Source organism: Uloborus diversus, chromosome 7 (assembly GCF_026930045.1).
Source record: "Uloborus diversus isolate 005 chromosome 7, Udiv.v.3.1, whole genome shotgun sequence".
In the NCBI taxonomy this organism is placed as follows: Eukaryota; Metazoa; Arthropoda; class Arachnida; order Araneae; family Uloboridae; genus Uloborus; species Uloborus diversus.
Genome location: NC_072737.1, coordinates 152919144 through 152944134, shown reverse-complemented (window position 1 = coordinate 152944134; position 24991 = coordinate 152919144). Strand labels below are relative to the sequence as shown.

At 33.2% G+C, this 24991-nt stretch overlaps 1 protein-coding gene across 2 annotated transcripts in view; it reads right to left on the bottom strand.

Annotated features, from left to right (window-relative positions):
* Window positions 1-9774: 9774 nt before the first annotated feature.
* The window catches only part of LOC129225654 (SPARC-like), a 113906-nt gene continuing 98689 nt past the window's right edge, over window positions 9775-24991 (bottom strand). For both annotated transcript variants that reach the window (XM_054860126.1, XM_054860127.1), the window contains exons 5-8: window positions 24482-24620; window positions 24108-24318; window positions 10977-11125; window positions 9775-10183 (exon numbers count right to left, since the gene is read on the bottom strand). In XM_054860126.1, the coding sequence (XP_054716101.1) occupies window positions 10140-10183; window positions 10977-11125; window positions 24108-24318; window positions 24482-24620 (543 nt within the window). In that variant the 3' untranslated portion in view covers window positions 9775-10139. The remainder of the gene's footprint in view (window positions 10184-10976; window positions 11126-24107; window positions 24319-24481; window positions 24621-24991) is intronic.

Here is a 24991-nt window from a genome sequence, read left to right as displayed (position 1 = left end):
GTGTACTCCATTGGATCCAGTTATATAGTACTGCTAGCAAAAGCAACTATAATATTACATTAAAATGAAAGATAATTGACATTTTTTAAAATTTCAGACACTAGAAAATTCTTTACGTTAATTCATTAATTTTGGAGCTTGCAAAAGAAAGAAGATTTGGGATTTAACTGTAGTTGTATTTTAGCAATGCTTAAATATTACTCTGAATTCTGATAGGTTTCTTTTTGCTGTTTTAGCACTCATATTAGTGAGCTAGATTTGGAAACAGAGAGGTTAATATCAGAAATAGAAAGACTGACATCTGGTGCTTTGCAAGAGAAAAATTTCAAAAGATGACGTCCACAATGAAAATCAAAAGGTATTTGTAATTCTCGTTTAGCACTGTAATAAATTGCTACTAATTTTTTATTTGCTTATCCCAAGTTTTTTTAAATAAATATTTAATTTTTACTAATTATTCACTTCCGCATTTATAATATTAGCAAAGATTGCATAACTTGAATAATTTCAGAGTTTGTACTGTGCTTAAAAGTTTATTTTTTATTTTCACTTTTTAATGGCATATTGTCTAAGAAATAGGTTTAATTATGTCATATTATATGATAAGAAATTTATTTAAAGTATAAGCTTGCAATCACGTTTTTTGTTTAAAAAAGTAGTATTGATTGTGAATAACCTCTCCTATAACCAAATTGACCCCATAAAAATAAAATGAAACATTTTCTGTGTAATAAATTGCAAATTTTTACTGCAACAAGAATGGGCATCGAGATGGGGGGGGGGAGTTTGATGCAATATAAGTCTTGCAATTATTTAGATTTATTACTATATAACCTCTCACAGCTTTAAAACAATAGTTTTGTGTTCTCTGTTTTTGCTTTTTTTTTTTTTTTTTTTTTTTTTTTTTTTTTTTTTTTTTTTTTTTTTTTTTTTGTGTAGGCATTTGTGATTATGCATCTTAATTATATTAAATATAAAAAGTTTATTTATTTATTGACAAAGATAGCACATGAAAACATTCACTATAATGATATTTATATGATTATGCACTAGTTTTACCATTTTATGTTATGAAATGATCTAGCAACTTTCTCTTTTGAAATTTTATTTTCAAAAGAGGCAAATTATGTGCATACAATAATAATATGTGTCATTTATGCATTAAAAAAGCCCTATTAGACAACTGTTTTTAAACAGCATTTAGAAAATATTTTTTTCCAAATTTGAAAATTAATAATAATAATATGTCTACTGTAATCTTCAAATAATTTTTAGTAGAATGAATTGGAAAGAAGCAATTATGGGGATAAATATTTGTTAGTTTTATATCCTTCAAGCCTATTAAAACCATAAAATTGACAGTAAGATTGGCATTGCTTATATTATAGTATTTTTGTTTTGGAAAAGAAATAGAATTGTATAGAAAAGAATTTTTTCTTAACAGTTAAGTAACTTTGTATTCTGCAAAGAAGCACCTTTGGTGTCATTGAAGTATTTATGCATTTTTTCTAGAAATAGCACTTTACTGCATAAATTATACTGGTTGAAGTTTTCGATGCTCTAGTTTTTATGCTTGTAACAAATTGTAATTTTAACAATTCTACCATTTATCATAATTTTGACCTGTTGAAACATAGCTTTCTGCTTTACTATTATTTTGTGTGTAAATAAAACTGAATGTATGTGTATGATTCTTACTTGTTATTTCTTTTTAAAGGATTCTCGTACCATCCATTCATTGTGTGTAATGATCATACGTTCGGAACATTAACATGTTTAGTTTTCCAAAGACATATATTCAAGGATTCAAAAAACATGCCTTAAAATTTCTGTGATTACAAACATATGCTCTTCCCAGCCATTGGAAAATATTGTTCTGTATATTTTTGTATATTTTTCTTCTGGTGTGCTCAATTGTTGCCATGATTTTCATGTACATATTTGAATCAATGGATTGTAATTACATTATTCTTAAAGGTTATTTTGTGATTGACAAACTGAGATGCATAAATACATCAACTATTTTCAACTGATTTTTTTTCATAATTTGAGTTTCAAGACCTGAAATTTCAACAGAAATAATTATTTAGATATATTTTGTATACTTGGTAAAAATTTTAATAATATTTTAATTTCAATTACACTTTTTTGGCTGTTTTATGATGTAAATAGGAGTAATGATGTTGTTTTCACGAACGTATTTTTCAAATGATGTTTTTTGTGACTAGTTAAAGAAAGATCATTTAGGTATAACTAATTTAATATGTTACATAGCTTCATTAGTTTCATTTCTAGTTCAAGAATTGCCAAATCTTTTACATTAGAGAGTGAGATCATTATTGCGTTATTAAAACATAGGGTGATTCATATAAATTAATTGATAACGATTTAATGTTAAGAAACCTGTAATGCACAGATTTGAAAAATAAATTTCATAACCATTAGCTACATGATAGTGTGCCCAGTAAATGAACACTTAAGTACAATTTCATTTTCAGAAATTCAAAATATCGTTCGCATTTTATACATGGCGGTATTTTGTTGATGTATTTAATTACTTTCAAAAAACTGGGTCAGCTTTGAGCTTCTGTGCTTGTTTTTTTTTTTTTTTTTTTTGGTGGTTTATATTACAAGTGACACCTAATGCATAATATTCATGCAATCGCAAACATAATATTCATGCAAGCATAATATTTTCTTGTTTTTAAAAATGTGCAATTTTTGTTGTTAAACAAAAGTTTCATGGAGGCTTCATTTTATATGTTTGCACACATTTTTATTCTATGCTCGGCTTTTAATCTTTTGTTTTATTGCTTGCTGATTTACTTTCTTTTTCCTAATCTTTTTCAAGAGATTTTTGTTTTGATTGACTTTTTCTTTCCTACTTGGAATTGTATTGAAGAAATTGACTGTTTTCAATTCATCTAACCAGGAAACCACATGACTAATATAATAATGAATAAAATTAAATAGGTAGCAATTGAAAGAGCATATTGAGGCATTTTTAGACACAAAAATTGTTTGCTTATGCCCCTTGTAATCGAGATGTAAGGTCTTAAAGTCTAAAGAGCATATTGAGACTTAATGATGCAAAAATTGTTTGCTCTCATCCCTTGTAATCAAGATGTAAGATCTTAAAGTCTGCCAAAATTTTAAGAAATTTACCAAATTTAAAGACTTGGCAGGAAATCGAAGGTACCACCATATTTCACTGTGTGCATTTGGCAGGACATCCAACTATGGAGCGTGTGAATGTGTTCCATTTCTCTCCAAAACTTGCTAAAATTAGCATTTTTCTCAAAACATTGACAGACTTTCAGAACATGAGGGCAAATAATTTGTGTCCAACAACATGTTTTAGTATACTCTTTTGATTGCGACCTATTTAATTTTTAAAAAAATTAGTGCATTATCGAATGGTTTCCTGGTAAGAATGTTTTTACAACACTATTTTTGAAAAAAAAAAGCTGTAATTCAGGGGAGTGGTTTTATTCACTAGTGAGACTACCCTACATGTATTATAAGATTACATGTAAAAAAAGGCTGACTTTGATTTAAAATCTAACTATGTTAAACTCCAAACTGTTGTAGCCTAACACCTTCTAAGTTGCTATTACATTTTTCTCATTAATAAAGCAAAGAAGACAACATTTAGCAGTAGTTAATATACATAAAATAAAGAAATGCTGTATACTGTGCAATGTTTTGTCAGTATCAAAAAATCAGGGGGGTTTCTTACTACAAAGAATCATTTTTTTTTTTTTTTCAATACATAAAGATGTGAGCTTCAGAATGTTGGTCATCTGAGTGAAGTATGCTTTAATTGAATGATTTACATTTTTATTTATTGATAAAAGAATTTCTGATGTCCTTGAAACACATGTATGCAATTTAGTTTCAAAGTTTGTGTGTCATGAAAGTTTTCTCCAATATTCAATTTTATTGGAAAACTGAACATTTAATAGTGAATAAATGTAAATTTAAAAATTATTTTTAAAAATGTTTTGTAGCTTGCTTTTATAGCAACTGTTTAGAAAATAATAAGAGGAGTATGTTATTGTTTGTAAAGTTCATAAGCAAGATGTTACTAACATAGCTGCAGTTGTCTTTTATTAACTATCATAAAATGTAAACATTAGCTTTCCAAATATGCTCTTTCATTAACATCCATAATTAAAAGAAATAGCAGATTCTCTTGTAGGGAAAAATTAGCTTCCAATGTAAAAAAAAAGTGTTTGAAGCTCAGCTTAATCTAGTCATATTTATTTCATATGTGGTGTTATTTTTTTATTTCGCTTCATTTAACAATACTCAATGTTCCTTTTCAACTACAAATTTTATCAAAATTATTTATTTTACTAAATTTATAATGCTTTTTATTATGTTTATTGGAACACCTCTGTTCAAGTAATCACATGAAACATTTTGTGTGATGGTCGTAATTTAATAGTATATCAAGTCATGGAAAAGTTTACCAGGTGAATAGTTTTCTTATGTATTCATTTTTAGTATTAATTTTGTCATTGCGGCTGCCAAATTCCAAAAAGCATTCAGTGTACATGAAGAAAATTTTCAACGTAGTGTGAATTTTCTATGAAGTGATTACTAGTTCAAACTTATAACATTTTGCTCTATTCTGAAGGATTAATCTAGAGATGTGAGGATTTTGACTGATTTCATCAACGTAATTATCAGCATTCAATTAATTACGAGTAGCAATATGTAATTCACACTTGTGCTCCAATTTATTTGTTTTTTGTTTTGGATTTGAAGAAATATTTTTTTCTTAATCTTAAGATTTGATTTACTTTGGTATGCCTCAGAATTATTTTTTAAGTTGAAATAGTAGATTTCTTTCCATTTATTTTGCATTGTTCTGATCACTTTGTTTTTAAAAAGGTGTTATTTCAAAGACTTTATTTGGGGAATTTTTTTGATGATAATCTTTTTACCACACATATATTGTAATACCAGTTTAAAACATACCTATTGGTGAAACCTATCATTTCAAATTGAATAGGATTGAAGCCTCTGACTAAAAACCAAATATTATAGCTGTTTTTTTATCAACTTCCCATATGGTGTAAAAATAAAACTAGTGAGAGAAATTAAATAAATTTATTGTCAAAAGTTAGGTACATTATTATTTACTTTTCAACATTATCGCCATTTAAATTAAGGCATTTTTTATACCTGGGTACAACCTTCTTAATACCTTCTTCATAGAGGTTTGCCGCCAGTGATTTGAGATGGGTTTTCACGGTGTTTTTTATAGCTTAACTTGTCAGTTACGATAGTGTATAGGGCTGACCTTGAAATCTCAGGAAACTGATCAGATACGTCCGTACTCATAAAACCTCCAATTTCTTCTTACAGTTTGGTCAACTCGATCAACGAGGTCTTCATTTGCGACCAACTTTCATCCTTGGCCCCCTTCATCATTAATGTCACCTCATCCATCTTTAAATTTCCTACACCAATCACGCACTGTACTGTCACTCATAAAGCTTTCACAGTATATTCGTTTCATTCTACGTTGAATTTCTGCTGTGGATAACCCTTTAGCTTGCAAAAAGCGAATGACACTTCGCAACTCACACTTGGCGGGAGATTCGATCATGGTAGCCATGTTTATGTGTCGCTAGATAAACTGGTAATGGTGTCGGACGCCCGAAAACGAGTGAGGTTGTAGTGGGAGAGGTGGGCAGTCGACTGCCGCGCATTGCTGGCCGATGCCGCTCGCCCTGCGATCCAGGGGCACGATCGGAAGTTGAAAAAAAAAACAGCCCTCGTAGCAATTTCATATTTTTTCTTGTAGAATTTAATTTTATGTGAATGCAAAAAGTTCATGTTTAATATCTTAACTATTGCCTTATCAAACATTCAATATTGGTGCTAATGGTCTTTTTACACATTGTAGCAACCATTCCATGAAAATTATTAACTATATTATAACTGTAATGTTTGATTCAGTAAGCTTTAGAATGCCTTAAACTTCATACAAATTTAATAAGAATATTTCTATGCCAATTTGATATTTTTGCTTTATATGAGACATTTTATTATTTTAATGCAATTAAATACTTTATCATCTTGAGGTATGATTTCTTTTTTTTTGGGGGGGGGGGGAATAATTTGAGCACAATATTTCATATAAAAGATTGTTATTGAATGGAGTTATTGTAACATCTTTAGATTCAGATTAGTTTGTATAGTGTTTCTTTTTTGACATTTAGTTTTAATGAAGCAGAGTGATTTAATTTATTAATTTTCTTAGATAAAAATTGTTTTGTAATATAACTATCTTATACTTTGTGTTAACTGCATTTAGATGCTAGAATATTATTCTAGTTTTTTATCTCCAAAGAGCCAAAAGAACCTTTTTTGCATTTTAGCTATTTGAACTGGTCATTGAAAATAGGGCTTCCAAAGCCTTAACGGATTAATTTGCTTTATGCAACTTCCTTTTATTCTGTGAAATTCCTGTGTTAGTTTTTGTTTTATAGTTGAGAAATGCAGAAATGTAACGATAGATTAAAATCAAAGGTCCATTATAAAATTGTATTTAAAAAGCATAAAAAAATCTTAATTACATGTTGTGAACTATCTATTAGGTAACAGGAAAAAGAAGTCATGTAAGATTTTATTTTTATTTCAGTGAGGGAGGGAAGCAAATGCTCATTGGTAGCAAGGACTGGAACTGTAGGAAATATTGTTAAAAGAAATAAGGCATGAAGATACATTGTTTGACAATACTTCTGATTTTCTTCAAAACCAGTTTATAATCGTGTTTCTTAACCATTTGTCGAGAGACTGGCACCCATCCACATTACAGTGTTTGGACTCCTTGAAAATTCTTCCAGTTTTAATATTTTAATATGTTATTGCAAACCTTTCAATTACTTTCCACAGACATAAACCTTAACACATATACTACTTTTTCATCAAAGAGAACATATTAAAATTTACATCTTTATCTGAAAGAATTGAAAATGTTCCATGGTCTCTGTCCAACAATTTTTTTAGATAAATTACTAGCCGCCAGGGTTACAGCAGCTTATGAATGACAGGCCATGATATCACAGTGTGACATTGCAGAGATGTCTTCATAATGTCACAAAGTGGCCAGTTACAAATTAATTGTTGCAGTGGCATCACAATGTGGTCTTCAGAATGTCAAAGTGGTCAGTTACAAATTAATTGTTGCAGTGACATCACAATGAAGTAACTTGAAACATGTCATGAATGTATCAAAACATGTTAATATCATGAATGTATCACAGCGTCTCACTCCTGTGAGATGTCACGATTCTATCACTTTTGACAATGTCTTGCATTGAGGTCCATGTAACTTTATCATGAAATGTCAATTAATTTGTAACTGGCCACTGAAGTAGTCTGGAGTAGCCATTACAAATTGACTGTTGTAGTGACATCGCAAAGAAATAACATGAAACAGATCATGAATGAATTACAGCGTCTCATTCTTGTGAGATGTCACGATTCTGTCACTTTTGATAATGACTTGCAGTGAGGTCCATGTAACTTTACCATGAAATGTTGTTCTATGAGGGTAATGTTGAGCAATACAAGAGGAATAATTGGTAACTATGTGTGAAGAAATTGGTGATAATGTTTACACATATTTTGCTTCTTGCTGTTGATGCCATCTGTCCAATTCATATACAAATAATTACCATGTCCATGTATATAGCAATTTTCAATGCTATATTTTCATATCTTGCATAAAACAAATGTTAAAATGAGTTGCAATGCGGGAAAGATTGTATAATGTATATCCAAAAGCTGAAGCTGTGTATAAATACCAAACGTATAATCATGCTTCTTGTATTTTTTACAGTAATTCTGTGCTTATGCAAAAGTCCATAAAAAGTTTACTTTAAACCATTTGAAGAAAGTAAACTAATATTAACTTTATTTTCACCTCAACATTTAATTAAAAAATGTTTCATTCAGTGTACATAAACTTTTTACATTTTGTAAAGGAAAATAAAATTTGATACATATCAAATGTTGATTTACTGTGTGCATTTCTGTAATATAAATTTATAATATTCCAACTGATATAGTAGCCAGACATTTGGCAAAATGTTTTTAGAGTCATGCAGCTGAATCTCTTTTAGTGCATATATATGAACTGACTAATAACAAAATTCAAGTATATGTTATTATTTGAAAGAACCTAGGACTTTCGCTTGAACAAACTTCATCTTCAGCAGAAAGAAAGTTCCTTTGAATGATATAAAGGACTATTTCATGGTCACGTGCGGGACAAAAAGAATTAAATTTCATTAACATTTTGTGATATCTCTTAATATTTTGATTAAGCAGAGGTGAGCAAACTTTTTGACCTTTATATTAGATACAAAGGTACTCCTGACACAGTTATATTTTTATTAAACAATTTTATTGTTTAAAACTTAATTTATTTGCTGGCGTCACGTGCGGAACAGACAAAGTTAACCTCTTCTAACTTGCTTATAAATTAGTTAATATTTTTGTTCTATTAATATACTAATGTTAAAATAAATTGCAGACTTTGAGAGCAGAAGTTCCAATTAAAAAAAAACATATCTCACTTGTTAAAAATGAATAGTTTATACCATTAAATTTTTGGGGGGGGGGGGGCATTTTACGAAAAAGTAGTCACTTTATCCCACATGTGACCGCTCATATATTTCATTAAAAAGTAATTATTTAAATAATTAATGACAAAACCTTTTGCTAAAGGAATCACGCATTTGTTTGTAATTTGTTTAGCAATAAAATTTTTAACATTACCCTTTTAAATTATATTTTTAATGAAGTAAATTAAGCTTCAAGTGCGGGACAAAATTACTGTTTTCCATGGAATTGCTTTAAAATGTCATTTTTTCTACCTTAATTTGATATTTATGTGAAATTTTAGCTCAAAAGTTTGATTACCAAAAAAAAAAAAAGAAATAAAGAAAAAAACTAGTTGACATAGATAAGGGCATAAAGTTAATGAACTTCCTCCTTCTCTCCTCCTCTCCCTCTTTACATTTTATTTATGTGTTATGGGCCACCTATCGGGGGCGGATTCAGGGGAGAGTCAAAGGGTCAGCTGACCCCCCTGTGACAAGAATTTTATTATAATTATTATCAATTTTCAAATTTTTAGAATCAAAAAAAATAGTACATGGAATCAATGTTAACCTGTTTTTTGCTTCGTTCCGTAAGGTATTTCTTCTCAGCACGTCACAGTTTAAAGGATTGACTGGGTTCGTTTGAATGGGCTACTGCTATTTTCAGTTTTTTTGTTTATTTTCAGAAGCATAATCATCTCTAATGAGCTTAACCATTGAAAAATTGTAAAGAGGGGGTATTTGAATGAGTTTTCATCTCATCGGGGGGGGGGGGGGGGGCTGCTTAAGAGAAGCTTTTTTACGTAGGAGATATAATGCCTGTCATTGAAACTTGACCCCCCCCCCCTTGCAAATATTTCTGGAACCACCCCTGCCACCTATGCATGTGTAAATCAGATCTGTTGAAAGAGGTTAAGTAATAAACATAAATTGCCTCCTTCTTGAAAAATTTCTGGATCTGCCCTTGATAATTAGGTGTTCCTGAATTTTCTTTCTTTTTTAAAGTAACACTGCAAAAACTAGAAAAATCTCTAAGACACAATTTTTTTGATTTAAAATTAGTAAATCTACTTGTTAGTTTCATAACTGAATAATTTTGTAATAAATCATAATCAAGTCATAAATTTCTAAAAATTGAAACATTAAAAATGCTACAAGATTTTATTTTTTAATTTATTTTATACAACATGTGGATGCAATATTAAATAAGTCTTTCAGGTCCACAACAAGTCAACACATTGCACAGGAAACACAAAAGTATTCCGACGTTAACCCAGTTCTTGATACTAAAACAATCTAGTGAGAAGTACATTTTATATTTTCATTTAAATACAACAGTTACAATGGCATGATTTTTCTTCCTGACACAACACTAAAGCATATAAAAAAAGTTTTTATGTGTGTAGTTAATGCATCTCTTGCATGTTATTAATTTGTTCATTAACAAAACAGATTTCTGAAATGTAAAGGATTTTTTTTGGCAGTGAGCGAACAAGAAATCTTTACAACAACTTATTCATTATCTCTAATTTCAGCACATTTATCTTCAATTTCATCTAAATGAAAAAGAAAAAATGTATTAGTATTTCTTATTTACCAAACACAGTATGTAAATAGTGTTTTATTAAATGAGGCAACTGTTTGTTAGTTAAAAGCCAATTGATTCAGTCAAGTGTGTTACAATACTCAAAAAATGAGAGTAACACATAATCCAATTAGCCTACTGCCTTTTTCCACAAAAGCTTCTGAATTTACATGGAATTTTACAACTATATTCAAAAAAATGTTTTAAGTTTCAAGTCAGATTGTTTTTATAACTTTCTATTGCCAAATCTATAAAATTTACAAATCAAGTTCCCTTTTATTTCTTGTTTTGTACTTACAGAAACTAGTTGGGGCAAACTGAAGGTAGCAGCATTGTAATACTGTGATTAAGATCTGCATAGCCTCCACAATGCTACCAGGTTAGTTTGCCCCAGCTTATAGGTAATCAAACTTTAAAGTATTATTCTTTTGCCTTTTTAAAAAGCCAAACATACTTCTATTCACTTCAAAAATTATACCAAGTATGGTAGCATTTATCCGGATCCCTTATTTTCTTGAAAAAACGACAGACTGAATCCTTTTTTTGTACTTGGCTACAAGCCATATGCTCTAATTTCTGCCGAAATTGAAACTGTCAAAATTGAATAAAACTGCCAAAAAGAAAAAGGTATTTTTTTATTTAACCCATGCTTTAAATTCAAAATTTCTACTTCATTTATTTTTCCTGTCTCATTATTTTTCCCCATGAAATTACGTTTTGTGAATAGATGATTTTGCATAAAATATATCTATAAAAAATCTTACTGTCTTTTAGGCCAAGACATAATCCCCATTCTTTGAGATTAATACGATGATCGTCGTCCGCGTCACACTTGTCCAAAAATGGTGCAATGCAATGTTCCATGGCCAATAGAGGTGCGCGGATTGGAAAGAGCTCGTGACGAGATACTGACCTGAAATAAATCGATAATTTATAATAACATGTTAAAATCTATGTGGTTCATTTCTAGCTTTTGGCATAAAACAGTACTTAGAATGGAGTTATTCATTGGAAGATGCTAAATATCGTTGATGGCTCTGTCATGTAATATTCTTATCGTTTATCGCTCTGTCAGGTAATATTCTTATCAATGATGGCTCTGTCAGGTAATATTCTTCCCCCTCACTGCTGTTAGTGTCGAAGTATGTTTTCAATTTATTTTATAGTAGCGGTAGCTAGTATAAAATATCTTTGTGCATGGTAAAAAATTAAAAGACCAATTAGTTAATCTTTATTTATATACTCACTGTAAGAATGTTTTTGAGATCATCTTTTCATATTTTTACAAGAAAAGCTTGCAACCAACCGAGTATATATATAGGGTAAAAGCTCCAGTAGTCGACCATTTGTTGTTGGCCGATCAGTTGTTGAGTTTTGTTAACCTATCAATTTCAGCTATCAATACAACAACAAAAACAATGTAAAACCTTTAGGCTGTACCTTTCTGATAATGAAACACTAACTTGTTTCTGGGATAAAAATATTTTTATTTTAAAAACCAAGCTATTTCGTTAGTACAAGAAAATGCTCCAGTAGTCAGCCGTTTCATTTTCATTACTCTTATGAAGTGTAAGTGAATAAATTTGAGCAAAATTGAATGCGAAACTTACAGCACAGCAGTGTACTTAAAAAAATTAACTATTCCAGTAATCACGAAAGAATTTTGCATTCTGGATGTCTTCATGACGTTTATCTTTATATTATCTTCTTTCATGCAATATTTTTTTATTTATCTTCTACATCAGCGGTTCTGAACCTACGGGGGGGGGGGGGGGCGTTAGGGTATATCAGGATTAAATGAAATCAACCCTCTCATTAATGTTGTGAAAGTGATTTTAATTGCTGGTAATCTGGCAGGTCATTTAAAGAAGCGATATCTGTGTGAATGTTGTTGTATCAGAGTCAAGAATGATCAAACGATGTTTTGTTAATAAACGGTACTTTGGCGATTCATAGCAAAGGCTGCCAACTGACTTTCACTTTTCACTCCAGGGTTCCCCGTGCCTACCACTGTTTATGATTTAGCCAGTTAGATGGGACCCTGAAGACAGCTCTGATCTTCGTAATTTTTTTATCCATGATCCAAACCAGAAACTGAGCAATCCCTGGTCCAGCACCACCAGAGGTATTGTTCCACCTGTAGGACTTTGTGACCACGAGTATATTTAATGTCTCCCAATCACCATTAATAAAGACAGTAAATCTTCGACTGGCTAGGATCGAACCCGAGACCTCCCAGTCACAAGTCTGATATGCCTTACCGATCAGGCCACCATTTCCCCACGTTTAACTGACTGCAATTTTTGCTCTATGTACCTGCAAGCAGAGTACCTTGTAGGGCAACATGACTAATAAAAGTGACCAAACACTTTTCTCTTCAGACTCCCTCCAGTTGTAAGCGAGTGTTGTCACTCAATAACAAATGGTGAATTGCACATCTGACCTGCTCAGCATATTCGATGGTCATTAGTAAGTACTTAGAGAAAAGCCAGATTTTTCATTGAAGACCCTCTTCCTTCAATCAGACACTCCATTTAGCATGAGGATATGGCAACAATTCAGACGACTCTAATTTGGCATGTTTGTGGCAACTGTTGATTGGAGTGGAGAGTCCTCAGAAATTCGTCTGTTGATGTGAAAAATGTGAAAGAATTTTAAGGGAAAACTATACTCCATATGCATATAACTAGGATTAAAAATTTAACTTATGGAAATATTGGGTATAATTTTGGCCTGTGCCTGTTTGGTGAGTGTCGCGTAGTGGTGGGGGGAGGCCGGGGAACAGGCTAAGAAAATCGTTTAAAGAACTTGTGTTCGGCTCGTGAATCCGTATAGTGGTGAGCGTTTAAATAAACAAAGACATTTCAGCATAAACCCAAGAACGGTGAATTCACCCCGCGACAAAGTGAATTCACTGATAGTTTGATTTGACAGCTTGATCATACGATCTTATTGTTATGGGAGAACTCTAACTCCGAAATGATATGAACATACATTATGTAAGCAGATAATACAATTGAAAAGTTGGCATCACAAACATGAACTGAGACCGAAATATTTTACGAAGGGTACTCACGTACATCTGAAATTCTCATGCCGGGTAACGGAAAGCTGAAAGTCCAAACGAAGCATAATCCATGAGAGTTCGTAAACATAACCGATTTATTGTCCCACTTTTCACATTACAAACGGGAAGCAAGGTCAGCACAAACGCACAAAACAGTGGCAGAACAGACATGTGGTCACAGCATATTAAACATCATGGCACAGCAGTAAAACATAATGCGAAGCAATCACTCATCAAATACAGGCACACCGAACTAAATGACCGCTTAGGAGCCATACTCGGCCGAGCGAATCGGGCCAAGAACCCTTCGCTCTTCAACACGGCGTTCCGATGCAAGCAAAAAATATGATCTCTCCCTAAAAAACGTTGCATGGGCTTTTTATCAACATTTCATGGAAGCTTCTAGAAGAAAAATTACATCATCCAAATAACCGATTTATTGCGGTTCCCTATCCAATACAAATCATTTCAAAACCCAAAACTTTCTCGCGGTTGGCTAAAAGTTCAGTGACCTCAGAAATGCGAATCAATGACGTCATCATAAACTTTCCAGCACGCGCAGAGAAAGGATTCAGCCAACAGCTCTCGATCGGCGCCGGAAATCGAAACAAAAAGAAACTGAATGAATGTGGATTACACCACATTTCCCCCCCTTGACAAAGTTTTAAAAAAAAAAAAAAAATTTATAAAATTCCGGGCAGCCAAAAAAAAACGTCAAGTACAACCAGTACAAATAGACACAGGCACACAGCAGACGCTGTAAAGTTGCCTTTGAGAGCAGGTGTGAAAAAAAAAAATTTTTGCCTGAAGATGGAGATCAAAAAAAAATTAATGTGCATCAGAGTCATCATAACCCAAAATGTTCAAATTCTAAAAAAAATGTGCCACACAAAAAGGAGAATCATTGGGAAAACAACTATTTACAAAGGCTCAGATTTTCAAAAATTTTGCAACATGGCCAAACAATTTCAAAGTGTAAAAAAAATTTCGTTTTCAAAGGTTCCACGAAAAGGCCAGAAAAAATTTTGCAAAGGCTCTCAATTGTATCCAAATAAAAAAATTTCACTTTCATTCATCTTCATATGTACAACATTTTTCAAACCAACAAAAATTTGATGCATTAAATTTTTGACATGTCATTTCACAATATCAAATTCAAAACTTATTTCCAAAAAAAAACCTTGCTTCCATTTCAAAAATTTTCTTGAAATTATTTCAAAATATTTACACATCATGCAATCAAAATAATTCAAATGCAATTCACTTTATACATACAGTGTTTCAGCTAACACAGAACATGGGTGCATCAAACCTTCAATCAAAATCAAAAAAAAAAAAATTTTCACTTGAGAAATGCACAAAACTTTTCATTCCAGTCAAAACAAAATATACAAAATGGCCATATTTCAATTCTGCAATATTTACAACCACTAGTGGATCTCAAACTCAAAATGTGTGTACACACTTCAACCAAAAGAAAAAAACATTTACAGCATTAACTCTGATCAGAGATGTTAACTATTCAATTATATCAAAAAAAAAAAATTTGCATGCTCAAAATTCACTTCAAAAAAAACATGGAATTTCACAAACAAACACAACAAATGTACATATGTACGCAGAATGCCCATCATTCAAATCATTCATTTCAAGTTTTCACACATCATTCAATTGGTACTCCAAGAAGGTTACAATTTTGAATGAGGCACGAAGGAAGATTTTTTTCTTCACTTCACAAATCAATTTTGTACAAAAAAAAATTTCCAAATCTGTGAAATTTTGAGGTCGAAATAAAAAAGAGGCATCAGATCTGAACAAATTTAGATAGCCAAAAATGTACCTCTACAACACCAAAATGGGGAAAAAGGAAGGAAAGCAACATCATTAGGTAGGTGCACCAATTTCAACAGGGCTCAACCCAACCAAGAAGTACCATCAAATGAACCTTTCACACTCAGCAAATCATTTCAACCAGTCAACCTGCAAAAAGGGCAAACAAAAGTGACAATACACAAGTCAAATATTTACATCAATGCATCAAGAACAGCATATACAGCACTTGAAAACAATTCAATCACTCTGTTATATATATAACCCCACATGGCTGTCAAATTTCATAATGCTCCATACACTATCCTGAGACAAGAAACGAAAATCAAAAACAAATGAAATTTTTCAATGAAAAACAAATGATCAAAAATGAAACAAAAAAATTTCTTTGTCAAAAAAAACAAATCAGAAGACGTTGGTGAAAGCTGCACAAAGCAGAAAAAACAATTCTTGAGATGCGGGGACTAGTGCCGGTTCCAATGAAAAAAAGGGGACTCACAAAATTAAAAGAAAATGTACGGCCGCGATGGACAAGCAGAGCTTTCAAGAAAACCAAAACCAAACACAACTGCATGCACAATCGAAAACTGCACTTGCATTGACAATTTTGACCTCTCGAGACGATTCTGAGGCTGCACAGCAGTCCAACCATGCATGACGAAATGACCAGAAATGATCTCATCCAGCCCGCATACTATTTGCATCACAAGAAGAGGTACTCTTTGTACTGAAAGCAACAAACTAACTTCTGAAAAACATTTAAAATGGGACAAAACAATTTTCAAAATCAAAAGGAAAAAATTTTGTGTTTTTCGAAAAAACACCTTGATACTTTTTTTTTTCTTTGTTAAAAGAAAACAAACTGAAACAAAAAAGATATTTTCCCTAACCAATATTTGTTTGTGTAAAGAGTTATCCTAACCATGATTTACATTAAAAAAAATTTTACAATTTCAACAAGCAGCCAAAATGAATTTTCCGCCACAGCATAGGTCAACTCATCATGCACATGGAACTCCAAACCTACCAAGAAAGTACTGCAATGCAAAAGAAAAAATTTTGACCAAAAAAAATTTTTACAAATACTTGACCGTGAGAGTAATTGAAGAAAGTTCCAGAAGAACAAAAATTTTACTTGAATTTTTCAGGAGACCAGTCCAAATTTTCTTCATTTTTTTTCGTCAATCTTGAATTTTGAATTTAAAAGTTCTTGCTGAAAAAGAAAAAAAGTTCGTGAGAGTGTTACACCAAAAGAATGTCGTCAGCTACCACATGAGGACGTCAACAGGCATGGCACAACGTCAGGTGACAGGAGGACACCAAAGGCTCATCAGCAGCTGGTTCAGACACAGTCAAACACATCATTGGGTGCAGGCGATCACATCTGAAGGGCAGGTCAGCCAAAACATCAGGCAGGCAGCAGATCTCATCAAGGCAGTAGCACGCATGGACACAAGAAGAGGCACTAACGGCGGTTTCTTAACGGATAGGGACATCTCATTTCTGGATCAGGAATTGAAGCTCGAGGGCTGGGAGGCACTGGAGCATCACCACAGGGACTGGCATCTCGGGAAAGGCAAGCAGAGGGCACAGCATCAGCATTCGGACTCTGATGGGGCGACAGGACAGGCGGCTCAGCATCCAGTCGATCGACACTCACTTCAGGTGAAGGTGGTCGCAACACGGGTATGTCAACAGGCTCATCAGGAACAGGGAGTTGATACGGTTGAGGCGAATCAGGACGCTGAACAACATCATCGTTTGGCAACTGATTTTCTTGAAGATAAGGAAGACGTTTCTGGACCTTGATCAATCGGTTGATGTGTATCTTTTTCAAAGGTGCCGCTTTGTTATTCAGTTCTTGAATGAGCACAAGAACAGGAGAAACTATACGTTTACAAAAGAAAGGTCCAGTAAATGATGGACGAAACTTATTTTTCGACTTAAGATACAGCCAGTCGCCAGCGTTGATCTTTCGAGATTTACAATTGGAATTTTGGGTCTCATTTTGTGCCAACTTCTTACTTACAGAATTCTGGTAAACCTCCCGATAAACAAATTGCAATTGCTCTAAAAGTTTGTGCAATTCAAAAGCCGAATCCAAAGATGGATTAATATTAAAATTAACAATGTCTGTAATTAATGATAATTCTCGACCGAAATGAACTAAATTAGGAGAGAATTCAGTAGTTGAATGTGTGGACGCGTTATAACAGGCTTTATGAACATCAACAGCATAATCAAAATCAAGACCTGATGCTAGCAAAGCTTTAATCGAAGTTTTAATGGATAGGTTCACTCTCTCACTCAGAGTGTTAGCTTGGGCATTAGCCGACGTAGTGTGCCTTAACTGAATATTAAAAAGCTGATTAAATTTAGCAAATAGTTCACAATTGAACTGACGACCAAGATCTGTCAAAACTAATTCAGGTCTACCAAACAAAGTGACGTATTTAAAGAAAGACTTAGCAACTGACACAGCAGTTATATTATTTAAAATATACAACTCTAAGTGTCTCGAAAAGGCATCAATGACAGTTAAGATATATTTGTTATTGCCGAGGGGTCCAACGATGTCGAGTGTCACTAGTTGATTGCATTTAACAGGTGAAAAGGTTTCCTGAAAGGGTGCTTTGTTTATACGATGAGGCTTTGCCTGAATGCACTTAGTACAACTAGCACAGTAATTTAAGCAGTCAACATACATTCTCTCCCAATAAACATTTTTAGTTAGAAATGCATAAGTCTTATTTATGCCAAGATGTGAATGATGAGCAATACTTAAAACTTTAGCTTTTAAAGAATCAGGAATGACAATTTTCAAATTTTCCTGATCATCATTAGATGAATTACTTTTGCACATCATTAAAACCAAAGTTTCAGGATGGATACAAAATTTGTTATGTTTCTCAAGAGCAACTCTATTAAGAATATTATTATAAATGACAGATAATTTAGGATCTTTTAATTGCTCTTTTAAAATTGTCGACTGAGTTACTTGCAACAAAGGATCTTTCTCCTTTTCTCCAACATCAATTAAACTCAACACATTAACACAATGTTGTAAAAGTGTACCAGAATTCTGTACATTATCAACAAAATTAACATTTTGATCAGAACCATCAGTGTTTACACAATTCCCAGTATTATCCTCATACACTTCAACAATTTCCGGTAAAACTTCCCCCTTATCGAAAGTTGTGTCAACCACAGGGTTAATTCGATTATCACGCAACAAAGAAGGATCTGATACTATATCAACTTGATGATTTGTAAGGTCTGTGCGAGAGAGCATGTCAGCAAATAAATTTTTTTCACCAGCCAAATGTAAGAAGGAATAATTGTATTCAGATAAAGTCATTAGCCACCGAGTAGTTAAAGATGCAGGAGACGAGTTTTTACTGTAAAATTTCAGACTTTTGGCATCACATAATAAAAAGATGTGGCGATTAAATATGTATGACTTGAATGCTTCAAGAGTCTTCACAATTGCCATCAATTCTAGCTTTATAGCAGGATACCTTGTTTCAGCTGGAGAAAGCAATTTCGAGAAGAAAGAAATTGGGATAAACAAACCATCCCTCTTTTGCAAGAGCACACCACTTATTGCCAGTCCACTTGCATCTGTGTTCACATAGAATTTCTCATTCCAGTTCGGTTGAACAATATATGGATTCTTGAAAAACACTTCTTGCAATTTTTGAAAACATTCATTTACTTCATCTGTCCATTTAAAAACTGCTTTAGGATGGGTCAACTGATTCAGTGGATGAATCAAATCAGAAAATTTGTAAATGAGTGTTCTGTAATATGAGCAAATACCAATGAAACGCTTCAGCTGCTTCTTTGTTTTTGGCGGAGGAAAGGAAGTAATTTTCACAATATTTGACGAGATTGGCAAGACTTTATGTTGAGAAATCTGGAATCCCAGATAATCTATTTTGTCCATGAAAAAATGACATTTCTTCGGTGACAGAGTCAAGTTAAAGTCTTTAAGGACTGAAAACAGTTTCTGAAGCTTAACCTTCATCTCATCAAAGGTTCTTGAAGCTACAATCAAATCATCTTGATAACTAAAGATTCCATCCATGTTTGTTTGTTCACAAACAGTGTCAGAATAATGTTGTTGTATGCTCGCTCCACTGGCCACGCCAAAAGGAATTCTGTGAAAAGCGTAAGTACCCCAAGGTGTAGTGAAGGAAAATTTGTCTCGGTACTCTTCTGGTAAATCAATTTGATGATAGGCAGCATGTAAGTCCAAAGTTGAAAAATATTTGTATTCTGATAATGAGTTGATCAGGGAATGGATCTTCGGAAGCGGGTAAGATGAATGAACAATTATGGCATTTAAAAGTCTTAAGTCTAAGGCCAATCTGTACTTTTGTACACCTGATCCGTCATCTTTTTTCTTCACCAGGAGACAGGGGCAACCATAGTTAGATAAATTCCTAGAAATCACGTTAGCCTCTTGTAACTGATTTAATTGATTTTTAGCTTCTTCTTGAAGACTCTGAGGTATGGGGAAAGGAAGCGCCTTAATTGGATAATCATGAGTGAATTGAAAATCAACTCTGATTCTGTCTGAATGACCGAGAGAGTTCAAAGAACTTGAAAAACACTGTGTATTTTCTTTCAGCAGATTTTGCATGTCAGACAGTTGATCATCCTTTAAATGAGCCAAATTAAAATTTTCCAAGTTAAATTCCTTTTCCCTGAGTTGCACAACTTCATTAGACGCCTGAATAAAGTTCAGTGAATGCTCATTATTTTTATTCTCAATCTCCTGAATATGGTCAATTTGACTCAAATGCCCCAAAGTCATGTTTTTATTAAGATGAACTTTTTGAGAAGAATGGTTCTCAACATATAGATAAAAAGAATTTTTCTTGCACAGCTGCCCATTCGGATCCTCATCAATAGAAATTATCGACTCTTCAATTTTAACTGAATTAACCGAATCACAAATTGTAAACAAAAAATGTGATTTGTTGTCTAACTTCCCATGAGCAAAAACTTTAATGAGAGCAGTTTGTTTTGGTTCAACAAACTGTTTAGAAAAAACCTGAACTCTATTCATTGCTTCCAAACTGGGAGATGTGTAAGCACTACAATTATTACACAAGTTTACATTGTTGTCAAGTTCATGAGGGCTCTTTAACAAAGGAAATTTGTTACCGTCATAAAATAATACATTCTCTTTAGGTAGAATATACATGTTATGTTTAGTTAAGAAATCATAACCAAGAATTCCCACAAATGGAGAATTATCTCTGATATTCATAGTGTAGAAAGAATGACGAAAGAAATTACTTTGAATTTTAAATGAGAATTCTACACATGAAATAAAATCTACACTGGAATTCACAGTGGATACAGTTATTCGTCTTCCTAAATTTTTGATTTTGACAATTTGTTTAATTTTCTGGACAACATCATCACTCAAAATGCTAAGACTAGCTCCAGAATCAATTAAAAAAGGAAAAAACAAATTAGAAATTTGAACTTTGACTAATGGCAACTTATTTGACAAGTCCTCATGATGTGAATTTTGTAATCTTACATTTACCAGAGCTGCAGGAATAAATTCCTGAGCTTCAACCGACAATGATGACCTATTTTTCACAGGAGAAGTTTGAGTTGCAAGAGTTTTGCCAATTTTAATGACACCGGTGGATTTTTGAACAGGTCTCGAGTAAGTATGACCACTAAAGCGAGTCATATCTGACACATTACCACCACGAGTAGAATTATTTTGGCCAGAAGGGTTTACATTATGAAAATTTGGCACCGAGTTATTGAAAATAGGTGGTTGTGGTACAAAAGGAATATTATGAGGTGTAAAAGACATATTATTTTCAGAAAAATTATGAAAACCAGGTGGAGGAGGTACAGGAAAATCAACACCACAATTATGATACAGATCATTAGAGTTCATGTTAGCATTTTGTGTGGCATTTATGACATTGCTTTGATTTACAGTACACAAGGAACTCATGTCCTTTGCATCATGTACCATACGAACATTTGAATTACCACCTGGACAAGAATTAACAACATTTTTGTTTTTGTTTGGACAAAAATTATAATTGTAATTAGGCAAAAACTCTGCAGTATGGTGAACTGGTTGTGGAAAGTGAAATCTGGGCTCTGGGTTTTGTACCAACAGACTTCTATTTTGAATTTGATGATCAGAGGTTACCACTGGTGCACGATTTTGAAAAGACAAAATTTTTTCTGATGCCTGTGGGTCAGATTCATTGTTTGAATACACAAAAGATGTTTGGGAAGCATTAACACACTTAATGGGAGAATACTGTGTACCCATATCATTGTATTGAATTTTATCTTTTATAATTCTCGAAAAACTCAGACAGTTCACCTGATGATTTCTGAACCTGTTATTAAACCTCTGATTTTGACGATAATTATCATTTCTGAAATTATATCTAATAGCTCTAGAATTCGATTGATTATCAGTATTAGAAAAATTTCCCGACACAGGTCTTTCAAAATAATCAGAACGGCCCAAGGGCTCAAAATTTGAATTATGAGATTGGCTGAAAAAATTGTTTCGACCATGAGAAATATTAGACCTAAGTCGTCGATTTTGAAATCGAGCACTGTTGTTCATTTGTTTTAAATACACAAAACATCTTTCTTGCACATGACCAGCTTTACCACAAAATCTGCACAACAGTTTTCTGAATTGACGGTTTTGAGGAAATTGTCTTGACGACACCTCAAATTGTTTAGATTCACAAGCAGAATTACTAGGAATAGTGTCCAAATGCTCCTGAGAAGCAAACAATTTTTGTATTGGATAACCATCATTTTGTCTAGCTTTAGACTGAACACCCCTTTTATTTTGATCCAGTTGCAGTTCTAGCGAAACAATTTTTTCCTGTAGTGCCAAAACATGTTCATCAGAAAATTGAGGATTCTCATAGGATTTAACATCATCTTTCAATTTTTGCAATTCCTCAATTTTTTTTACAGCCAAGTCAAATGACTTGATGTCAAGTTCTAGAATTTTGACTCTAAAGTCTGACGGAATGGTAGACAACAATTTTTGGTACATTATTTCATTTTGAAATTCAGGATTCTTAATTTTGAAAACACTAGTGGTAATTAATTTTATTCTATGAGCCAAATTCAAAATTGACTCTGATTGTTCCATGTTAATGGAGTGAAAGTCCTTCATAGAATAAGTATTAACCACCGGCTTAAAAAATGATAACAATGCATCAGTTACTTTTGTAACCGAGTCAGAATACCTTAAATCTGGTGTCTCTAAAATATATTTAAGTGCTGCTCCTGACAATTTACTTTTAATGTACAAGACACCTTTTTTTTCAGACCACGAATTAACACTAATTATATCTTTAACCTGCTCTACAAAATATTGTGTTTCAGCGGGATCTCCACTAAAATTAGCAACATTGAGCATGAATGGGGATCTGCCAGAACTGTAAGTTCTACAAGATGCAGCATTTTGAGGGGTTTGTGTCACACTAGCATTATCAACAGTGTTGGACACGGCTGACAAAGTTGGGTCAACCTGACGGGTTTTTCTTTTAGCAGGCATGGTCAAAGAAAAATTAATTCACAACCAAAAATTTCATTTGACTTAGAATGACAAAAATTTCAACAAGAAACAATTTTTCAACAGTAGATGTACAAGCAAACAATTTCCACTGAGCGTTAGAGTTCATTCCCATAATATCAAGTGTTACAAATTTATTTTATTTTTTTTATGAGCTCGGTTTCACAAGAAAAAGAACTGGCACAACGCCAAAGATGGGACTGGTCACGCACCAAAAATGTCGCGTAGTGGTGGGGGGAGGCCGGGGAACAGGCTAAGAAAAAATCGTTTAAAGAACTTGTGTTCGGCTCGTGAATCCGTATAGTGGTGAGCGTTTAAATAAACAAAGACATTTCAGCATAAACCCAAGAACGGTGAATTCACCCCGCGACAAAGTGAATTCACTGATAGTTTGATTTGACAGCTTGATCATACGATCTTATTGTTATGGGAGAACTCTAACTCCGAAATGATATGAACATACATTATGTAAGCAGATAATACAATTGAAAAGTTGGCATCACAAACATGAACTGAGACCGAAATATTTTACGAAGGGTACTCACGTACATCTGAAATTCTCATGCCGGGTAACGGAAAGCTGAAAGTCCAAACGAAGCATAATCCATGAGAGTTCGTAAACATAACCGATTTATTGTCCCACTTTTCACATTACAAACGGGAAGCAAGGTCAGCACAAACGCACAAAACAGTGGCAGAACAGACATGTGGTCACAGCATATTAAACATCATGGCACAGCAGTAAAACATAATGCGAAGCAATCACTCATCAAATACAGGCACACCGAACTAAATGACCGCTTAGGAGCCATACTCGGCCGAGCGAATCGGGCCAAGAACCCTTCGCTCTTCAACACGGCGTTCCGATGCAAGCAAAAAATATGATCTCTCCCTAAAAAACGTTGCATGGGCTTTTTATCAACATTTCATGGAAGCTTCTAGAAGAAAAATTACATCATCCAAATAACCGATTTATTGCGGTTCCCTATCCAATACAAATCATTTCAAAACCCAAAACTTTCTCGCGGTTGGCTAAAAGTTCAGTGACCTCAGAAATGCGAATCAATGACGTCATCATAAACTTTCCAGCACGCGCAGAGAAAGGATTCAGCCAACAGCTCTCGATCGGCGCCGGAAATCGAAACAAAAAGAAACTGAATGAATGTGGATTACACCACAGTGAGTCATGATAAAAAATATCTTTGTATAATTTTATGATGATCTGGATTTTTGTCAGAACCTGCTCAAGTCTTGGATATACTAATGTGTGAAGTAACAGAAGAATTATACTGAAAACAAAAGTCGGAAAAATGTGATGGAATTTGAAGGGAAAACTAAGTACTCATGCATGTAATTCAAAATGGTTTACACTGACTCAAACTGGTGAAAACAAACCTGTCAGAAGGATGAGAATCAAGGTCACAGAATTTCCAAATAACGGCGTTGGACCATTTCTTGCTTAAATCCCGTTCAGCTTCTTGTTCCAGCTCCAAGTAAGAATCATCCAGTTCCCTGCGTTTGGCTAAATCTTGCATCACATTGAAGAGCCATTCGCGCATGCGCCTTGGAAAGTCTTCCATTTCTTCTTCTGAACATGGTTGAATCTCTACAAATGAAAACAATAAGTGTAACATCCAATAATTTAAATTATTTTCCAATTGTTAATCCTTCTATTATTTTAGGCCATATATGGTAAACTTATAACATACAATCATCAAGCCAAATTAAAAGTCCCTTAAATTAATTACGTCAAAATGCTTCTTATTTACCTCTACAACCTCCATAGTAGTCGACATGGACGTGCTTGTATTTCTTGATTTTACATTCTTCAGAGTCCTCTGCACAGAAGCATCGCATCCTGTATACCTCGCAGTCACTGATCCAAGTTTCGTTATGGTTGCTGCATACCTGTTGATATCATTCACTAATTAGTATTTCATTGCTTTAATACCCACGACACTAAATGCAGTCTTGCACTGAGAGACCTGACTTTGGGATAATTTATACCTTATTAGTGATAAAACAACTCCAGGAGGAGGAATTTGATATTTTCACATAGTTTGTTTAAAAGTGCTATGGAGGAAGACATCTTAACATCACTTGTTATTTCTTGTTGAAATATTTACAACGAGTCTTTTTTTCAGAATATGCTTTTTGTTTTTTCAAATACATTCTTCTTTTTCAAATAACTATACCAAGAAACGGGAAGATGACTTGTTTTAAAGAACTTTTTATAATTTAAAATGTTCTAAATGTTTTTCGGAAAGGAACAACTTCAC